Source organism: Scyliorhinus torazame, chromosome 19 (genome assembly GCF_047496885.1).
Source record: "Scyliorhinus torazame isolate Kashiwa2021f chromosome 19, sScyTor2.1, whole genome shotgun sequence".
NCBI lineage: Eukaryota > Metazoa > Chordata > Chondrichthyes > Carcharhiniformes > Scyliorhinidae > Scyliorhinus > Scyliorhinus torazame.
The window spans coordinates 99,817,892-99,838,879 of NC_092725.1; the positions used below are offsets into that span (position 1 = coordinate 99,817,892).

Genomic DNA, 20,988 nt, shown 5'->3' on the forward strand with positions numbered 1-20,988 from the left:
CAGATCATTTATGTATATTGTGACCAGTTGTGGTCCCAGCACAGACCCCTGAGGCAGACCACTAGTCACCAGCTGCCATCCTGAAAAAGACCCCTTTATCCCCACTCTCTGCCTTCTGCCAGTCAGCCAATCCTCTATCCATGCCAGGATCTTACCCTTAACACCATGGGCTCTTAACTTATTTAACAGTCTCCTATGTGGCACCTTGTCAAAGGCCTTCTGGAAATCTAAATAAATCACGTCCACTGGTTTCCTTTGTCTAACGTCCTTGTTACCTCCTCAAAGAACTCTAACAGATTTGCCAGACGCGGCCTCCCTTTGACACAGTTGTGCTGACTCATTCCTATTTTACCATGCACTTCCAAGTACTTTGCGATCTCATCTTTAATAATGAACTCTAAAATCTTACCAATGACCAAAGTCAGGCTAACCGGCCTATAATTTCCCGTCTTCTGCCTCCCTCCCTTCTTAAACAGTGGTGTTACATTAGCCACTTTCCAGTCCTCTGAGACCCTTCCTGCCTCCAGTGATTCCTGAAAGATCATCACCAATGCCTCCACAATTTCCTCAGCTGTCTCTTTTAGGACCCTGGGGTGTCAATAAGTTGGAACTTGTCTCATTCTTCTACCCAAGAGCAGCGGCTAAAACCTTTGCAAAAACTCTGCACGGTATCTTCATGGTTATGGATTAGTAATCCAGAGGTCTGGACCCAGAGACATGGGTTCAAATCTCACCATGGCAACTCAGGAATATAAATCCAGTTAATTAAATAAATCAGAAATTTAAAAAGGTGACACCGGTAATGGAGACCATGCAGCTACCGGTAAAGAACCCTGTTAGTTCACTAATACCCTCTAGGACAGGAAACCAGCTACACTTATCTGGTCTAACTTATTCACAAGTCCTGATGCTCAACAATGGGGTTTCTTCTCAAATAGGGAATTCAGAAGAAACTTTTTCACCTAAAAGGGTGATAAGAATGTGGAACTTGCTATCGCAGGGAATGTTGAAATGAATAGTAGAGATGCAATTAAGAGGAACTAGACAAGTGCTCTGAGGGAGAAGGGAAGAGAGGGCTCTGAAGGTAGGGTTTGATGAGTAAAGATGGAAGTTTAAGTGGAACTGAAATACTAGCATGGGCAGTTTGGTACGAATGGCCTTTGTTAGTGCCGTATATACTGTGTAATCCTATGTAAACTAGTTTCCGCCTCAGCATCTGTGAATGATGACAGAAAACTGGACTGGGCAGGCGTTGCAAATAAATCTACAGAGATTTAACCTCCTTTAAAGGAAGGTAAAAGCATCGAGAGATATCAAAGCTCAAATGAGTTTACGGCCCTGTTATGGTGAAGATTAAATACAGGACATGAAACAGGATCCAGGTTAGAAAGTCAACAAATAGCAGAGAGGGGGGTGGGGCAAATTCAATAGAAAACCAGACACAAAGGAACAGGAACTGGCCAATTAGGGTCAAAGATGGCTATACTGAGAAATCAAATGCAGCACTAGGAAATGTTGGATTGTGAAAATTCTGCTACAGGGTCTTAATCTGCTGAAACCCTCATCCATACCTTTGTTACCTGTGGGCCTGACCATTCCAGTGCTCCCCTGGCCTCCCATCTTCCACCATTCATAAACTAGAGCTCACCCAATTCTTTACCGTCAGTGTCCTAACTCACACCAAGTCCCATTCACCTAGCACCCGCTGCGCTCGCTGACTTCTCCAGCAATGCTTTAAATATAAAATTCTCATCCTATATTTAAATCCCTCCCTGGCCTTTCCCCTCCCTATTTACAACCCTCCCCCAACCCCCCCCCATTGACTCCATTCCTTTGACAGGCCTCGTGAATGTCCCCACCTCCCATTGCCCCTTATTTGATAACCGTGCCTTCAGTGATTTAGGTCGCACATTCAGATTTCTGAGCCAAATCCTCTCTGCCCCTCTGTCCCCCTGCAAGATGTTTCTGTTCGATCAAGCTTTCAATCACCAATCCTAATATTCGATCTTCGTCTACACATTGGGGCACCTTTCTGCATTTAATCTGTTTCTGAATCTCCAATTTCAGATACATAGAGCGTGATTCTCCAGCCTCGTTACACTCGTCCTCAAGCGTGACGAGGCTGGTGAATAGTGGGAGAGGTCAAAAACGAGATCCGCCCTGGGCGCCAAACAGTTTGCGCTGCAACCAGCCCGCTACCATAGACAAAATCAGGATCTCGCCGTAGCGGGGTGAGAAACCAATTATCACCACTTAAGCCCCATCTCCATTCAATCAACGAGAGCCACCCCATATCCAACGGCATCCCATCATTCAGCGGCCTCCCCAGCAAGTGGTCACGCTGGCGCCGGTTAGTACTCCTTTTGAAAAACGTGAACCTGGCGGGACGGCTTCCGTGGGGAGTAAGGAAGGGAGTAGCTTAACTCACAGGTAAGAGCCTGGGTGTGCTGGGCTTGCCACCCCAGTGCTCGGTGGGGGGGTGGGGAACCCTGCACAGGGGTGGGCCGCCATGGGAGGGTGGGGGGGAGGTGCTGGGGGGGACAATGGCTCACGACACCACCATGCCAACCCCTGGATCCGGGGGCAACCCTTCGCCCTGCCCGTCTGCCCCACCGATCACCCGTAACCCCCACGGACTGCTGAGGCCTCTGGCTGCGCGGCTGATGGCTATCGCAATATGGAATTGGCAATCATGGTTAAGTGGGCATTTGACACATGCCAAGTGGATTCCCGTGGGTAGGTGGGCCACATGGCATGCAGCAGTTATTGCCTCGCATCCCAATCACACCCTGATGTCTGAACGCTGCGGGAGGCAACACCACACACACAACATCTGAACACCCAGGTGGTGGGACACAGCTCCAGGGACATGTCCATGGCCGGAGGGTGGCTGAGCGCCATGGGAAGGGGGGTGGGTGGGATGCCTGGAGAGATGGGCAAAGGGTCCGGGGGTCAGCCTGCATTGCGGAAGAAACTGACAGAGGCATCATAACGGTTGTGCAAAACCAACCAGTTGGTTGGTTTTGTGCTGTTCATTGCTCCATTCCTGATAGTGCTGTCCCCCACAATATACCCCCCCCCCCGCCCCCAACCTCACCCCCTCCCGCCCCACCCCCGACTTAACCATCCCCAATTTCTCCCCCCTACCCCGGGGCCCTCAGTGATGCTCAACATGCCTGGCCCTCCTATCTCTACCACTACATCTTGGTGTTTCCGCCAGATGCACATCTGAGGTGGAGGCAGCCAGCTGCTTACCTCGTCCCATTGCCTTCGATGCCCCTGGCGGGTATCCTCTGTGTCGCCTTATCCCGTGTGTTGGCCCCGAGACGCAGCATCATCAGAGGGGTGAAACCCGGGGGAGCTGGTGGCCACCGTAGCAACTCCATGGACGGGTCTGGGTTGGCACCCAGAGCCCCCTCCTCCCGAACGGTGCTCATAGGGCCCTGGGGTTCACCTTGGGACGGAGGTCAGCTGGTTTGAGCCTCGGCTGACCCTGCAACATCTGGCTCTGCCAGACCTGCCGGTTCCCCATGGTCTGCACCATGGTGTCAACACCCCCAGCGATGCTCCTCAGTGACTGGGCCATGCTCTGCAGCACCTCGGCAATGCCCGCCTGTGACTGGGACAAGCTCCCCAGCGCCTGGGCCATTCCCATCTGAGAGCAGGGCATGCCCCGCAGAAACTCATCAAGGTCGGCCTGGTACTAGGTGACATCAACCAGCGAGGACTGTGGGAGGAAACCGGAGCAACAAGAGGCAATCCACACAGACATGGGGAGAACATGCAAACTCCACACAGATAGTCACTCGAGGTCGGAATCGAACCAATGTCCCTGGTGCAGTGAGGCAGCAGTGCCAACCTAACCCCCTTCGCGAGGTTCAAGGATTATCAGAGGGACACAAATTGTGACAGGGGGCGGTCAATGCTGGTCCGTATGCCTGTGTGTCTGTAAACACGTCACTGACTTTCCCACATGGACGCACCTCAGAGATTGGACTCAATATGGTGTCCATTCTCCCATTCATGATAGCAGGGAATTCCCGGCCAATAGCATCAGAAAGTACAAAGGTGGAAATGAACAGAAATCAGAAAAAACAATCAGTCTGGAGAAAGTGCGAAATCACACCAGGTACTCCTGCATTAAGTCTGGAAATTCAAGCTTCACTTCTCGTGTGGATACGGGACATTTAGCAAATTGCAATAAAATAACAGAACAATGACTGTTCTGCACTGAGCCCGAATCTGCTGGTAATCGGAGAGTCACTGAGCAGACACAGTCAGAGGAACATCATGTAGGCTTTGTAATTTGGGAAGGTCAGGTCAGAATCCCCCATCTTTCACAACAAATTACAAAAATCAACACCTTGATGGACTTGGTGCCAATCATTGTTCCTCAAATTGAGGGTGTTGTCTATTCAGAGTCACAAGATTCTGCCTTGGATTTTCATGTGACTGAAGAGACCGATTCTTGACCAACAGACTGATGCGACCATCAATTCACACGAGACGGAGAGTTGAAGTGAACAGTGGTTTTAATCAGCTAGAACAGTGCCTGCCTGCGACTGCTCTGTACTGAGAGCCGCCTACAGGGCAGCAGATCTATATACCTCCCCCGAGGGGGCGGAATGTAATACAATGGTCCATAGGTGGAGCCCCCAAGGACATCAACACAGTACAATGTAATGCAATGTAATACAGTGGTGAATGGTTGTCATAATACATTCACCACACAGACCTTTGGGCTCCTGGGATAGACTGTCTGGCAAGATAGTAGGATCCTCGTTGCAGGGTTTACTTCCTTTTCTTTCCTTCTCTTTTCCTCATCATTATGATTTTGTGACTCAAAGCAATGATGCAGCTTGATGGACATGTTGTTGACATTCTGAACAAATGGTAGCAAGGTACACCCGGTCATTAATGTCAAAGCCACTACACTTGAATGAGAGCTTCAGAGTGTCACTGAAGTGTTCTCTTAATCCTTCGCTGGAGCACAGGCCATTTGAGAGTTGAGTAAACAGGGCCTGGCAGGGAGATGGTTTTCAATCATGCAGGCACAGTGCCCAGTCCATTAGAAGTTAATTTTGCAGCAGTTTTGTCTGAATGTTTATGGAGCGGACTTCAAGAAGGACACTAACGTTTGACCCATAGTCTTCTCAGTGAATGGGGAGGATGTAGTGGAGGCATTGCTGAAGGAATTTATATCTCCAACGCTCTTATATGTTACTGATACACAGTCCAGGGTTCACTACACTACAGGAGGTTGCTGACAACAACTGCTCTGCACGTCAGGACTCTTGTGGACTTGTTTGTCAAACATGCTGCCAGAGATTGCCAAAGACTGAACTGACTTTGCTGATTCATAGAATCCCTACAGTGCAGAAGAAGACCATTCGGCCCATCGAGTCTGCACCAGCCCTCTGAAAGGGCACCCTACCTAAGCCCTCTGCCCCATCCTATCCCTATAACCCCACCAACCTGCAAATCTTTCAACACTACGGGGAAATTTAGCGTGGCCAATCCACCTAACTTGCAAATCTTTGGACTTTGAGAGGAAACCGAAGTACCCGGAGGAAACCTACCCAGACATGGGGAGAACGCGCAGACTCCACACAGTCACCCAGTCTCACAATCCTCAGAGATACTTGAACTCATCTAATTCTGGTCTCTCGAACATCCCTCATTTTAATCGCTCTGCCATTGTCAGCTATTCCTTTAGCCTCCTGAGCCTGAAGCTCTGGAATTCCCTCCCTAAACCTCTCCTCCTTTCTTTCAGACAGTCCTTACCTCTCTATCCAAGCTTTTGGTCATCTGCCTTAATATCTTTTTACCTATGTCAGGGTCAGATTTTCTTTGAAAAAGCTCTTGTGAAGCACCTTGGGATATTTTACCATGTTACAGGCGCTATACAAATGCAGTTATTAGTTGGCTGTGCCCTGGTCAGATTATAAATATGCGAAGAAGAAGTCTGACTGGATATGGAAAATGTGTGGGGTGTTGAGCTGATGTGAAAGGGCCTTTCAGAGTCACATGAGCGTAATTGGCCATTTTGCAACTCTCGGGAAATACGATTTACATTCTGGCTTTGAACAAAGTTTTAATGCTGACTTTCCAGCGAACATGTGACTGCCATGTTTAGTCTGTGGTGTGAGGATAAAGAGTTCATACTTACCTCCGTCAAAACACCTTTCCTAGCAGGCTCCCTTCCTGGAGGTGGTGGAACCTTTCCCGTCTCCAGACTTCTCTCTTCTCCCACAAACTCTTCCTCCTCCCCTTCCTCCAACTCCTCTTCCATCTCTATCCAATCTTTTAGGTGAGTTGTGGATTGCATTTCAAGAAACTGTGGCAATGGATCTTCTTCAATTGAAATAATTCTCTGCAAGTACGATCTCGGCCTTGTTTTGGCTACAGGTTCCTTATCGGTCCCTTTCTGGGTGTGGCGATGTCCATTCGCATATTCCAAATTCTTTGAGGATGGCTCGGAATTACTGAGCTCCTCACAGTCATTACCTTTCCTAAAAAAGGTTAAGAAAAAAAATATATAAAACATAAACTGATTTCCCTCCTTTTCCCAATTAATAAGAAGATCAGCCCCAGAACAGAGTTGGGGTGGGGGCTGAGGGATAGAACCTGTCCCATCTCCAACCTCACTTTCCTCTCCAAAGGAAGAATGTGCTGCTGTCTCCGAAAAACGTGCCCACCTATCTTGCAACTCTTTCCAAAGCAGCTGATCACCACCTCCTCAAGGGGCAATTACGGATGGGCAGTAAATGTTGGCCTTTCCAATTACATTCACGCCCCATGAACAAATCACGTTTCTACCCCTGCCACAATACTGAAACAACTCTTATCAAAGTCACGAATGACGTCCTTTGTGACAATAAAACTACCCCTCTTCGTCCTTCTCAACTGGTCTGCAATCTTTCTATTGGCTAACCTCTTCATCCTCCTCTAAACACCCCTCCACTATTGGCCAGGGTTAAATGGATCCCAAGCCAGGGGTGAGATATGAATCTAGAGACAAACCTTTTTCTTGATGGCTGGTATATTTATAGAATATAGCATTACATATCGCTGCCTCCTACAAACCAAACAACCCATGTTCCAACAGTCCCGCTTTATATGTACTCAAATACTTAATCAATCAACACTATCCAACTGTTTATGCTTAAACTTAACATCATAATGCACATAATATTAGTATGCAGCTATGTGGGATTATCCTCAGTTGGTTCCATCATGCATTACATCCAGAGACACTTCTTAAATAATAATAATAATCTTTATTAGTGTCACAAGTAGGTTTACATTAACACTGCAATTAAGTTACTGTGAAAATCCCCTAGTCGCCACACTACAGCGCCTGTTCGGGTACACAGAGGGAGAATTCAGAATGTCTAATTCACCCAATAAGCACGTCTTTCGGGATTTGTTGGAGGAAACCGGAGCACCCGGAGGAAACCCACGCAGACGCGGGGAGACTCCGCACAGACAGTGACCCAAGCCGGGAATCGAACCTGGGACCCTGGTGCTGTGAAGCAATAGTGCTAACCTCTGTGCTACTGTGCCACCCATATGGATCTGCTTCCTATTCCAACCTCATTACCTCTGGTATATCTCCAAGATCTATCCTTGGGCTCTTCCTCTTTTTCATCTATATGCTGCTCCTCAGCACCATCATCGAAAACACAATATCGGGTTTCACGTATATGCTGATGACTTACAACTCTACCTCACTGATTGTCAACATCAAATCTTGATGCAGTTACAACTTCCTCAGGGTTAAAGTCTGCGAAGACTGAAGCCTTTAACATGCCTCTTGCACATCCCCACCTCCCATTGCCCCACCATTGATAACCGTGCCTTCGGTGATCAAGGTCGCATGTTCAGATTTCCGAGCTTAATCGTTTCCGCCCGTCTCTCACCCTTTAAGGTATTTTTTATACATACCTGTTTGATCTAGCTTTCAATCTCCAATCGTAATATCCAATCTTTGTCGACACATTGAGGCACCTTTCAACATTTCCAGGATCATTTCAGAGACATATACTGCACTATCTACAACCCATTCCACAAATCCCTGGGTGGGTCTCTTCCCACACAGAAGTGGTCTAATTGACTATTCACACCTCTCTGTAATAAATGACAGGGACCCGTTGTTCATTTTATTTTTAAAAAGATACAGCTCAAGGTAGTCATTGGCCTTTGAAATTATTCTAATTTCAAACTCCAAGAACGGAATCAACATCTCAGGTTATGATGAACTCCAATCAGCCCTGTCACAACAGTATGGTCAACCCACCTATGTGCTCACTGACCTACACAGTTCCTCATAAAGCAACATCGCGCTTTCAAAATTCTCATCCTTGTTTTCAAATCCCTCCATGACGCCATCGCTCACTATCTCTGTAATCCCCACCAAGTCCGCAGCTTTGAGATATCTGCGCTCTTCTAATTCTGGCCTCTTGAGCATCGCCGATTTTAAGCAGTCCATCATTTGTGGCAGTGCCATTAGTTGCCTAGGCCTTATGCTCCAGAATAGTCTACACACACATCTACAATTTTACAGGACTGAGAGCTTATTGAACACAACATATTGAAGCAGGAGTAGACCACTTGGCGCATTGAGCCTGTTCCACCATTCAATACGATTTTGGGCTTCAACTCCACTTCCCCGCCCGTTCCCGTATCCCTTAATTCCCCGAGATATCAAATATCTGTCTATCCCGGCCTGAAATGTATTCTATGATGGAGCATCCACAACCCTCTGGGCTAGAGAATTCCAAAGATTCACAACCCTTGAATTAAGTAATTTCGCTCCATCTCATTCCTAAATGATCGGCCCCCTTATCCTGAGACTCTGCCCCCATGTTTTAGATTGCCTGACCAGCGGAAACAACCTCCCAGCATCTACCTTTCCTTCTTCAGAATCTTGTACATTTCAATAATTCCTCTCATTCTCCTAAACATCAGAGAAAACTGACCCAATTTACTCAGCCTCTCATCATAGGACTACCCGCTCAGACCAGGGACTAATCTTGTGAACTGTTACTGTCCTGTCTCCAATGCAAGAATATCCTTTCTTAAACATGGAGATTATAACTGCGCAGTGTTCCAGATCTGATCTCACCAAAACACTGCACAATTGTAGCAAGACTTCTTTATTCTTGTACTCCAATTTTCTTGCGATAAAGGCCAACATGCCATTTGTCTTCCTAATTGCTCACTGTATGCCTGCTAACTTTCTATATTCCTTGTACAAGCTCACCCAAGTCCCTTTGAACACCAACACTTACGAGTTTCTCACACTTTAAAAAATATTCCACTTTTTCATTATTACCACCAAAGTAAATAACGTCATACTTCCCTATATTATGCTCCATTGCCCATCTTGTTGCCTACTCACTTAGCCTCTCTACATCTTTTTGCGGCCTCTCTGTGCCCTCCCCACAGTTTACCTTTCCGCCTAGCTTGTTATCCAGGGAATGTGAGTCAAATTTACTCAGCCTCTCGTCATAGGACAACTCCGTCATCCCAGGGACCAATCTAGTGAACCTTCGCTGTACTGCCTCAAACGCACATTTCTTGAAGATGGAGACCAAATTGGTGTCTGGGAACGGACCTGTTTGACAACAGCCTGGTGCCTGTATACTGATCAGTGGCTGCCGTTGTCCTGTAATTCCACAAGTTGGAAGATCTGAGGGTGGAAGACTTCTGTGAAATTATAAAGATGTGAATTATTTCATCGTTCCTTTATCATGCATAATTCCCAGAAAATCTTTTCACAGTTACATAACATTGTCTATTGACAAAGCAATTATGGTGACATTGCAGCAATTTATTTGAGAAGACAAACAGAACGTTTAAAAGTAAAAGTTAAGAACATTAAAAAAAAACAGACAAGGACCCACCTGCAAACCAGCCAGGGATAAATCTCGTTCAGCTTGAAGATGTTTATTCATTTCCCTGCAGTGCATTTCAATGTGATCAAGCAAAAAAACACAACTCAACAGCTACAAACATGAATCCAATGAACAATCTTGAATTTGTAGTGCATTTATGGGAATAATTATGCATCAAAATACAATGTGATTCCCAATCATTCTTTGCATAACTGGCTAATTTACAGGATAAATGATGTTGGAGGTCATCGAGTATATTTTTTCGGAATCTGTTCATTTTCTTCATTACACAAATTGTTCCAAATTTTTCATGATTCTATCTTTAGATTATTGCCAGCAGATGCTATTGGGACATTCATAAACCCCAAAATATGTCAGTAATTGCTGTTTCTTAATTGATGCATTGTCCAGTTCTAGAACTGAGACGAGGAGGAACTACTTATCGGATTTTTCCGCTGGCTGGTGAGGGTAGAACCAGGGGCGGTGGACAGTCTCAGAATAAGGGGTCGGCCATTTAAGACTGAGACGAGGAGGAATTTTTTCACTCAGGGTGTGGTGAACCTCTACCCCAGAAAGGGGTGGAAAATCAATCATTGAGCATGTTCAAGACAGAGATCGATAGGTTTCTAGATACTCATGACAGCAAGAGATTATGGAGATAGTGAAAAAAATGGCGTAGAGGTAGATGATCAGCAATGGTCTGTATGATACCAGAGCAGGCTCAAGGGGCTGAATGGCCTTCTCTTGCTCCTATTTTCTATGTTCCTATTCAAGAGATGTACAACCAGCTGCAATTATTGGTGGAAACCAGCTACTAAGATAGAGCAATACTGTTAAAAAGGAAGAATAATATCGACCCCGGCCTGGACCGGTCGTGTTCAAAAACGGGTAGGGTGCCAGCAATGGCAAAGGAGCTGATAGGTTCATGGAGCAGATGGGACGGGTCGACCCATGGAGGTTTAGGCAGCCGATGGTTAGGGAGTTCTCTTTCCACTCACATGTACATAAAGTGTACTCCTGGATTGACTTTTTCATTTTGAGCAGGGATTTACTGGCGGGGGCGGTGGACACGGGGTACTCGGCCATCACTATTTCGGATCATGCCCCACACTGGGTGGAACTGCAGGTCAGTGAGGAGAGCTTCCAGCGCCCGCAATGGAGGTTGGACGTGGGCTTGTTGGCGGACGAGGCGGTGTGCGAGAGGCTGAGGAAGTGCGTGCAGAACTACCTGCAGGTCAACGACACGGGGGAGGTCTCAGCAGCGGTGGTCTGGGAGTGGCAGTGGTGAGAGGGGAGCAGATCTCAATCCGAGCCCATAGGGACAGGATGGATAGGGCAGAGACGGACCGACTGATCAAGGAGATCTTACGGATAGACAGGAGGTATGCGGTGACCCCGGGGGTGGAACTGTTAAGGGAACGTCAGAGGCTGCAGGCTGCGTTCGGGGTGCTGTCCATGGGCAAGGCAGTGGAGCAACTTAGAAAGGCGAGGGGGATGTTTTATGAATATGGGGAGAAGGCCAGCAGAATGCTGGCACAGCAGTTGAGGAAGACGGAGGCGGCCAGGGGAATCGATAAGGTGGTTGATGGATATGGGAACCTGGTAGGGGATACGGCTGGGTTAAACAGGGCGTTCAGGGACTTTTACAGCGGACTCTATCGCTCGGAACCCCCCACGGGGCCTGAGGAGATGAGACGTTTTTTGGACGGGCTGACTTTCCCAAGGGTGGGCAGGGAGCTGGTGGATGGGTTGGGGGCCCCGATTAGGGCCGAAGAAATATCTCAGGGCTTCAAGGCAATGCAGTCGGGTAAAGCCCCGGGGCTGGACGGGTTCCCGGTGGAATTTTGCAAGAAATTCTCGGGGTTATTAGGGCCGTTGCTGGTCAAGGTTTTCCATGAGGCGAGGGATGGAGGGGTGCTGCCCCCGACGATGTCACAGGCCACCATCTCGTTAATATTGAAGCGGGACAAGAACCCGGAGCTGTGTGGGTCCTATAGGCCGATCTCACTGCTTAATGTGGACACAAAGCTGCTGGCCAAAGTGTTGGCCTCCAGGATTGAAGATTGTGTGCTGGAGGTGATTATGGAGGATCAAACCGGATTTGTCAAGGGCAGGCAGGTGGTGGCCAATATAAGAAGGCTGCTTAACATGATTATGATGCCCCCGGAGAGAAGGGAAGTTGAGGTAGTTGTGGCCATGGATGCGGAGAAGGCGTTTGACCGGATGGAGTGGGAGTATCTATGAGGGGTGCTGGGACGGTTTGGGTTTGATAGGGGCTTTATCGACTGGGTTAGGTTGTTATACCAGGCCCCGGAGGCCAGCATAAGGACGAACAGGACGACCTCGGATTATTTTAGGCTGCACCGGGGGACAAGACAGGGATGTTCCCTCTCCCCACTGCTGTTTGCATTAGCCATAGAGCCACTGGCAATTGCTCTGAGAGCTTCAAGAGGTTGGAAAGGGCTGGTAAAGAGGGGGGGGGGTGGAGGGTAGGGTATCGCTGTACGCGGATGACCTACTCCTATATGTAGCAGATCCAGGGACAGGGATGAGGGAGATTATGGCGATTCTGGGGGAATTTGGCCAGTTTTCAGGATACAAACTGAATATGACAAAGAGTGAGATGTTTGTAGTCCAGGCAAGAGGCCAGGAGGGTCGGCTGGGGGAGTTACCGTTCAGGTTGGTGGGGGACAATTTTAGATATCTGGGGATACAAGTGGCGCGCGACTGGGGCCGGTTGGGAGCGGAAGGAGGCAGCTTCATGCAGGGGCACCAGCTTGGGGCACTGATAACCGCACCTCTGCCATTCCCGCCGGCGAGATAGTCCACCAGTCCCGTGGTGGTGGCGACCCTGAGGATCTGGGGTCAGTGGAGGAGGTACGTTGGAGCAGTGGGTGCATCGGTTTGGTCCCCAATATGTGACAACCATCGGTTTACTCCGGGGAGCTTAGATGGGGGGTTTCGGATATGGCAAAGGGCGGGAATTGAGAAGATGGGGGACCTGTTTCTGGAAGGGAGCTTCCCTAGTTTGAGGGTGCTAGAGGAGAAGGGTTGACAGCAGGGAATGACTTCAGATATCTACAGGTGCGGGACTTTCTGCGCAGGCAGGTATCACCTTTCCCACTCCTGCCCCTGATCCTGCTCCTTGCACAAGTCTCAAATCTTTTCTGGTCAAATTATCAGTGATTTGGGTGAGGCAGGAAAATGGGGTTGAGGCCGCAATGGGATGAGTTACAATCTTACTGAATCCCAGAGCAGGCCTGAGGGACTTTCATAGAGGCAAAGAAGAGTTCATACCAAGTATGTCGAAACAAAAACGTGCTTTATTTTACAATTTACTATGATATACAGCTCCCTAGTTCCTGACTGGGTCTTCTCTGGTACCTTACTGGCCAACTCTATTTATGCAAAGCCTAAGGATCCCATGCCCCCTTATCAGGGAAGCCTATATTCGGCAAGATCCATAGAGTAATTAATCATCCCAATGTCGAAGTCAGTACCAGTTCCACATTCTTACCTGAGGAGATCCAACTGTTTACAAAGGCTCAGCTTCTCTCTCTCCAGGCCTTCAGACACTCGATAGAGCTCCCTGAGGGAAATATATCATTCAAAATTGCTTCATATTGAATTATTTCTCATTAGTCTTTTTCTTCTTAAACCTAACATTCCATCCTTTTAATTCTTATTGCATAATTTTGTCTTTCACAATCAGGACCTGATGAGTTGTATCCTAGAGGGGAGTAAGGGTGGAAATTGCAGAGACACTTGCCACAATCCTCCAATCCTCCTTAGATACAAGGATGATGCCAGAGGACTGGAGAATTGCAAATGTTACATCCTTGGTCAGAGAAAGTGGAAGGATAAACCCAACAACTACAGGCCAATCAGTTTAACCTCAACGGTGGAAATGTTTTTAAAAATCATACTCTGGTACCAAAAGTAACAATGTCTTGGACAAATGTGGATTAATTAAAGAAAGCCAGCAAGGACAAATCGTGCTTAACTAACTTGATTGAGATCGCTGATGACGTAAAAGAGAGGGTTGATGAGGATAATGCAGTTGATATAATGTACACAGACTTCCAAAAGGCATTCGATAATATTCTTCTCCGCAAAGTTGAAATGCAAGGATTAAAAAGAACAGTAGCAACAAGAATACAAAGTTGACTGAGTGACAGGAAACAGAGAGTGGTGGTGAGTGACTAATGTTCAGATTGAGGAAGGTACATAGTGGGTTCCTCATGGGTCTGAGTTCAGACCAGTCCTGTACTCAATATAAGTTCATAAGCTAGACTTTGGTAATCAGACAAGTATCATGAACACATATAAAGAGTGACTGCTGTGGGGGCTGGGTGCATTATCACCCCTGGAAATGACATTTTGGTTTAGTTAGTTAAGTTTCCTTGACTTTTTAATCCCACCAGGGCCGTTTCATTTTTGACTTACCGATTTCTGTTTTCTCAAAAGGATATAAAGAGGGACTGCTGAGACATTAGGTTGATAGGCAGGTGGGAGGCAGAGATATGTAATGCTGTACTCTGTAATATAACAAACTATCACAGATTTGAGCCAGGAAAGTGGGATGGAAATTTTCGGAGATGGGAGGAGAAGGGGATTAAGACACTAAAAGATTTGTTTCTTGGGGGTCGGTTTGCAGGATTGAAGGAGCTGGGAGCGAAGTATGGGCTGGAGCAGGGGGAAATGTTTAGATACATGCAGGTTTGAGATTTTGCCAGGAAAGAGATACAGAGCTTTCCGGTGGAGCCAACCTCCACATTGCTGGAGGAGATGATGATGACAGGGTGAACTGGAGAAGGGGCTAGTGTCGGTGGTTTACGGGGCTATTTTGGAAGAGGAGAAGGCACCGATGGAAGGGATCAAGGCAAAGTGGGAGGAAGAGTTGCGAGAGGGTATGGAGGAGGGGTTCTGGCGAATGCCTCCACCTCGTGCGCGAGGTTGGGGCTGATACAGTTGAAGAGGGTATACACAGCACACCTCACAAGGGCGAGGATGAGTCGATTCTTTGAAGGGGTAGAAGACGTGTGTGAACGTTGCAGGGGGGACCCCGCAAATCACGTTCATATGTTTTGGTCCTGTCCAAAACTGGAGGATTACTGGAATGAGCTTTTTAGGGTAATCTCTAAAGTGGTGGACGTAAAGCTGGATCCGGGGGTGTCGGACCAGCCAGGGTTGAAAACAGGTTCGGAGGCAGATATCGTAGCCTTCGCCTCGCTGATCGCCCGAAGGCGGATCCTGCTGGGATGGAAAGCAGCCTCTCCACCTGTATGTGTTAATGGTGACTATGGGTAATTCCTGATTCCTTTTTGTCATTTGTTTATGTTAACATGTAGGATGCTGTTTCGGGGTTTGGTGGGAGGATGGGGTCGTTGTTATTGATCTGGGGATTGACATTATATTTGTTACTGCTTAGTGTTTATTGTTGATAGGTGTAAATTTGGGAGAAAATGTGAAAAAGGAGAATAAATTTTTTTTAAAAAAAATAAACAAACTATCAAAATTGTCTTGTGTTTAGTTTCACATTTCACCATATAGTTTGGGATCCATTCAACAAACAGTAAATGATGTGTGACAGAGTTTTCTCACACACTCTGTCCTTATCTCCATGTCCCCTTGACAACAAATTTTGGCCTTGTCAGTGGCTCCCAAATCCCATGGAAGAGTAACTCAAAAGGAACTACCACGTTTTGCCTACTCCTTCATCCTATCAATATTTCCTTATACCTACTTTTGGTTCTTAAATTTATTTACACTGCCTCTTATTTGAATATTGTCTGCTAAATGGACACCCCTGCCTCTGAGCAAATGACATTCAAAGTGAAGAGACAAGGAAAAAAATAAAAGCCTCTGAGACACAAATACCCACCTCCACCCACTCAGGAAAAAACGCCTTTAACTCTGACTCCCTGTTCCATCCCTTCTAATTACTTTTTAATTCCAATAGTCACCTCTTCTTACTCCATGCCACTTAACTTGGTCTCCTGTGTGGTAGCCTGTCCGAAATATTCTGGGAGTCCCTAAAAACCGCATCCACTATCTTTCATGTATAAAAATGGAATAAAAGTCTTTGAGGGGGTTTCTCCGACCTTCCAGCCGCGTGTTTCTCGGCGACAGGAGGCGGCACGCTGTTCATTAGCAGCGGGATTCTCTGTTCCCACTGCTGTCAATGGGAATTCTCATTGAAGTCACCCACGCCACTTGGAAACCAGGGGCGTCATTCTCCGACCCCCGGCCGGGTCGGAGAATGGCCGTTGGCCGCCGTGAATCCCGCCCCCGCCGAAGTCTCCGGTACCGGAGATTGGGCGGGGGCGGGAATCGGGCCGCGCCGGTTGGCGGGACCCCCCGCTGGATTCTCCGGCCCAGATGGGCTGAAGTCCCGCCCAGAAATTGCCTGTCCCGCCGACGTAAATCAAACCTGGTATTTACCGGCGGGACCAGGCGGCGTGGGCGGGCTCCGGGGTCCTGGGGGGGGGGGGGGGGCGCGGGGCGATCTGACCCCGGGGGGTGCCCCCACGGTGGCCTGGCCCGCGATCGGGGCCCACCGATCCGCGGGCGGGCCTGTGCCGAGCGGGCACTCTTTCCCTTCCGCCTCCGCCACGGCCTCCACCATGGCGGAGGCAGACGAGACTTTCCCCACTGCGCATGCACGGGAAACTTTCAGCGGCCGCTGACGCTCCCGCGCATGCGCCGGGAAACTGTCAGCGGCCGCTGACGCTCCCGCGCATGCGCCGCATTTCCGCGCCAGCTTGCGGGGCAACAAACGCCATTTCCGCCAGCTGGCGGGGCGGAAGTCCCTCCGGCGTCGGCCTAGCCCCTCAATGTTGGGGCTAGGCCACCAAAGATGCGGAGCATTCCGCGCCTTTGGGCCGGCGCGATGCCCGTCTGATTGACGCCGTCTTTGGCGCCAGTCGGCGGACATCGCGCCGTTGGGGGAGAATTTCGCCCCTAGTGTGTACTGCGAGCGGGACTGGAGAATACCGCCATAAGGAACAGCTGGAGAATTCCGGCCTTTATTCATCAGCACTGAACATCTTCACAGTTATATTTGCAGTCTTTGCCAGATGCCCAATTGAGGAAGATTGAATTAAATTTAGGACTAGTCTGACTGTAAAATAGCAATGTGCGGAATAACATTGCCAAATTACTTCAACAGTCTCTCTATTTCCAGTTGGGTTTGGATCTTTGACTCACTATACTGATGAAGTATATATTATCTTAAAAGATCATATTGGATTCTGCACAAGAATGTCTTGGGATATAAAGGTATCAGATCATCACAATTCTACAGAATAAAGTAATTAAAATAACTCAAACTAAAAAAATGTAAATTGAAAAGTGATCTAATGACCAAATGGCAATAGCAGAAGTCAATATTGGCAATTCTAACTACCCATTGCATAATTACTTCTATTATGTGTGTTCTAAAATATTTCAAGCTTCAAAGCTTGTTTACATTCCACCAAAGGCATTGCCACAGGAACTTACATTTCTCTTTCTTCACGCTGTTTAGATGTTTCTTCCTGCATTACCAGCACTTGATGCTGAGCGCGAAGGAGGTCATCATTCGTTTTCTGGAGGTCTTCCTCCAACTCCACATTCATCTGTTTTAGCCTCTGATTCTCGAGCTTTGACTCTTGCTTCTCACTCTGCAGCTCTATACACCGTCTCTCCAACTGATTTGGATCCATAAAAAGATAGACAGTGAGTTTGAGCTGGCAATTTTCACTGGACTCCGGTGCCCTTAACCTTGCGTAGATAAACATTGTGCAATTAACTGCAAAGGTCGGAGAACCAGAACTGTTAATCAAGCAATGTTTTCTCTGGGTGTCAGGTACTTCAACTGGATTATGGATTTCTCAACTCTCAGCCAGGCCTCATATTCTTAGCTGAGAACTCAGACATTCATTAGAGCCTTAAAGCACCAGAGCCCCAGGAAACATATTGCTCAATTGACAGCTTTGCCTTTCTGACCTCTTCTGTCAATTTCACAATGTTTATTTACACAGTTAAAAGATTTCAAGTGCTTACACTTTCAGCTATTTCAACTTTAAAGAATCTAGATGATGACACATTTATTGCCCTGTAGTAAAAGGACATTTTATCACAGTGGAAAGTTATGAATGACTTACTCTTTTAGACATCCTTTTGTCGCTATATGGTGCATTGGTTCAATGCAGTTTATAGTAAGCCAATAGGCATGGAAATGCCATAGCTTGGCATAGAGACAGAAGGGGTAATGGGAAGAGGGTGTGGCGGGGCATACTTGATAAGAGGGACATGAGGGGCCATCGGAGTTATCTGTGGGACATACCTTGGCAAGGGGGCCAAGGAACTTTTGAACTTGCATTTCACAAGGTCCCCTCATGCAGACTATTTTTCACAACATTGCTGATGTGCCATGAACCATGATGATTCATTGAAAATCTGTCCAGACTCCTTGAAAACACTGGAGGACTAGAACATGGCCAGCCCTGCAATTGTGTTGGCCAGGTTGAGAGTGCCAGGTGCATGCTTTTGACCTGAAGCAGCCCTTAAAATGTACTCCCAAAAATCAGAAATCTCGGGAATGGGACCAGGAATCATGGAATTGGGTCCCTGCTGCCATTTCTAAACAGCAACTGAGTCAGTGAAGATTCAGTGCAATAACTCTGCTTACCACCACTCCACAAATCCATTATAATATGCTTTGCTTACAATACTTTGTCCATGTTTTTTCATTCAATTCTCCTGTCAACTGTTTCTGGCACATTGAGCTAGACCACTATTATAATTTTCCCCAAAATAGCTCAAAAGGCTTTCTGGAGAAAAATTCACCACCACTTCTTTCTTCCGTAATTTGTAGTTTTAATCTACAAAATGAGTATTAAACCAAAATTTAAAAGAAGCAGGTTGATACCTGGTGTGAGGAACGTCCATTATATGCAGAGAATGGAGAATTTAGAATTTTTTTTGTAAAGAGGGTTAAGAAGGGGCGATTTAATGGAGATGTTCAAAGTTCTGAGGGATTTAACTAGCGCAAGTAGGGAGAAACTGTTCCTTCTGGCAAGTGCATCAATAACCAGCAGTCACAAACCTAAAATAACAGAGAAAAGAATTAACGGGGGGGGGGGGGGGCAGGGTGCAGGGTGGAATGAAAATACATTCTTCACACAGATGGTGTTAAAGATCTGGATAGCATCACCTGATGGAATGCGATTTCAAAGAAACTTGTAAAAGGTAATTGGACATGTACTTGAGGAGGACTGATTTGCAAGGTTATGGCACAAAAATTTAGGTGTATGGACTACATTTCAAAGAGCCAGAATATGGCACAATGGGCTGAATGGCCTCCATTTGTAGCTTTTGTGTCTCTATGATTATAATTCATTGCTATTGCAGCATTGTCTTTTTCTCACGACCAAAGCTTTATCCTTCAAGTAACGCGATCTCTTTGAAAGAAAGTGCATTTTGTAGAAGAGCCAACTACAACATATTTGGAGGGTAGAACAAAATGACCCGGAGAAGACTGGCTTACAAAACACTGTAAGACAATTGAGGAAAGGTTCAATGGGACGGAAACTAGTTTCCCTGCTGGGGGTCTCCAGAACAATGGGGTATAACCTGAACATAAGGCCATTCAGGGATGAACTCAGGAATTGCACCCGGTTTACCCTATTCTGTTCCTGAATAAGTTGCTCCTGTTCTTGCTCTTTAACTCTCAGCAAATCTTCAAGCTCTTGGCACCGTGATTTCAATTCTGAACTCTGAACAAAAGTAAGTGAGACAAAAAATATTTATAAAATCTATTAGAGTGTCTGCAATATACGTTAGAAAGGCACAGACAAATCCAGAAGTTAAAGAAACATTTCACCACATTTCAGTGCTTTTATTTAAAGTCCTTACTTGGTTAAACATTCTGTCTTTTTCATTTTTTATTTGTTGCTCCATTTCATTTTCGAGATGGTTTATTTCTTCACCGTAGTCAGCAGCTTTTCTATAAATAATGAACACACATTTACTTACTCCATCATTCCAAACTTAATTTTCAATTAAACTAACGCAAATGCATTTGGAAAGCCAGTCACCACCTTGAATTCTCACAACGAAACCCCATGAGGTAAAAACAAGAATCAGAGAAATTAAAGAACCAGAAAATCTGAATCACATAAACTTCTCAAATTCCATTTCTCAAACTTCTTTCTCAAATTTTGTATGCAAATTCATTTAACCAGTTACCACCGCAAACCTCCTGACGAATAGTGTAATCAAACACTGAGAAGTACAAGATTGGAGTTTGTCAGCTCCAGAGTGCCTTTGTTGCTTTAAGAAAGGTTACTCTGACCTTGCTAAAGGTGCTTTGAGAGAACAAACTGCTGACTCTAGCTGTGAATAGTATGTGTCAGACACAGCAGATTCTAGTGATTAAACTGGCTGAAACAGGAGGTACAGAGCATTTTACATGCTATAGATTTTAATGCAAGGGCTAAGAAATATGATCCCTGTAGAATCAGGCATGGGGGAGGGCAGGGTTGTGGGCAGTGGGGTGCAGCTGAGGGTGACAGAGAGTAGGGCTGGATAGAGGAGGGAACGGGGTTGAGGCAAGGGACAAAGTAGAGGCAGGGTAGAGGGCAAAGGGACAGTGGGGCAAAGGGTAATGATTTGTTATGTTGTCGGTGTAACATAAGCAGCTTCCTTGTGGTGCACTTGACAAAGGAAGGTGCAGACGTGGAGATAACTTCAACACGTTTATTAAACTATTTACACTTCTATTACTCGGGTTCAACACTACTGCTAATCCTACTATAGCTACCCAGACTGACTAACCAGCTGCTGCAATCCATGTGGTGGGTGAAATATTGAATCAACCCTGTGTCTCTACTCATTGACTGTCTCCACTGGAAAGAGGCAGATCATGTGTGTGGTGCCCTTTATATATGGGTTGGTGTAATGCCCCCTGTTGTCATGTCACCTCCGTGTGTATCGTGAATGTCCATTGGTCGTGTCCTCTCTAACTGATCTATTGGTTGAGTGTGTGTGTGTGATGTTTCTGGTGCTCCCTCTAATGTCTAGTTAGCCTACATGCATTTACATT

The 20,988-nt window shown here is 46.7% G+C and overlaps 1 protein-coding gene across 3 annotated transcripts in view; it reads right to left on the reverse strand.

The window, feature by feature from the left end:
- Nucleotides 1-20,988, reverse strand: part of LOC140396357 (EF-hand calcium-binding domain-containing protein 4B-like) — a 213,400-nt gene that overhangs the window by 100,748 nt on the left and 91,664 nt on the right. For 2 of the 3 annotated variants that reach the window (XM_072484910.1, XM_072484911.1), the window contains exons 6-12: nucleotides 19,800-19,890; nucleotides 19,568-19,660; nucleotides 17,403-17,590; nucleotides 13,417-13,488; nucleotides 9,909-9,963; nucleotides 9,620-9,711; nucleotides 6,170-6,512 (exon numbers count right to left, since the gene is read on the reverse strand). In XM_072484910.1, the coding sequence (XP_072341011.1) occupies nucleotides 6,170-6,512; nucleotides 9,620-9,711; nucleotides 9,909-9,963; nucleotides 13,417-13,488; nucleotides 17,403-17,590; nucleotides 19,568-19,660; nucleotides 19,800-19,890 (934 nt within the window). The remainder of the gene's footprint in view (nucleotides 1-6,169; nucleotides 6,513-9,619; nucleotides 9,712-9,908; nucleotides 9,964-13,416; nucleotides 13,489-17,402; nucleotides 17,591-19,567; nucleotides 19,661-19,799; nucleotides 19,891-20,988) is intronic. The other variant, XM_072484912.1, reaches the window with a different exon arrangement.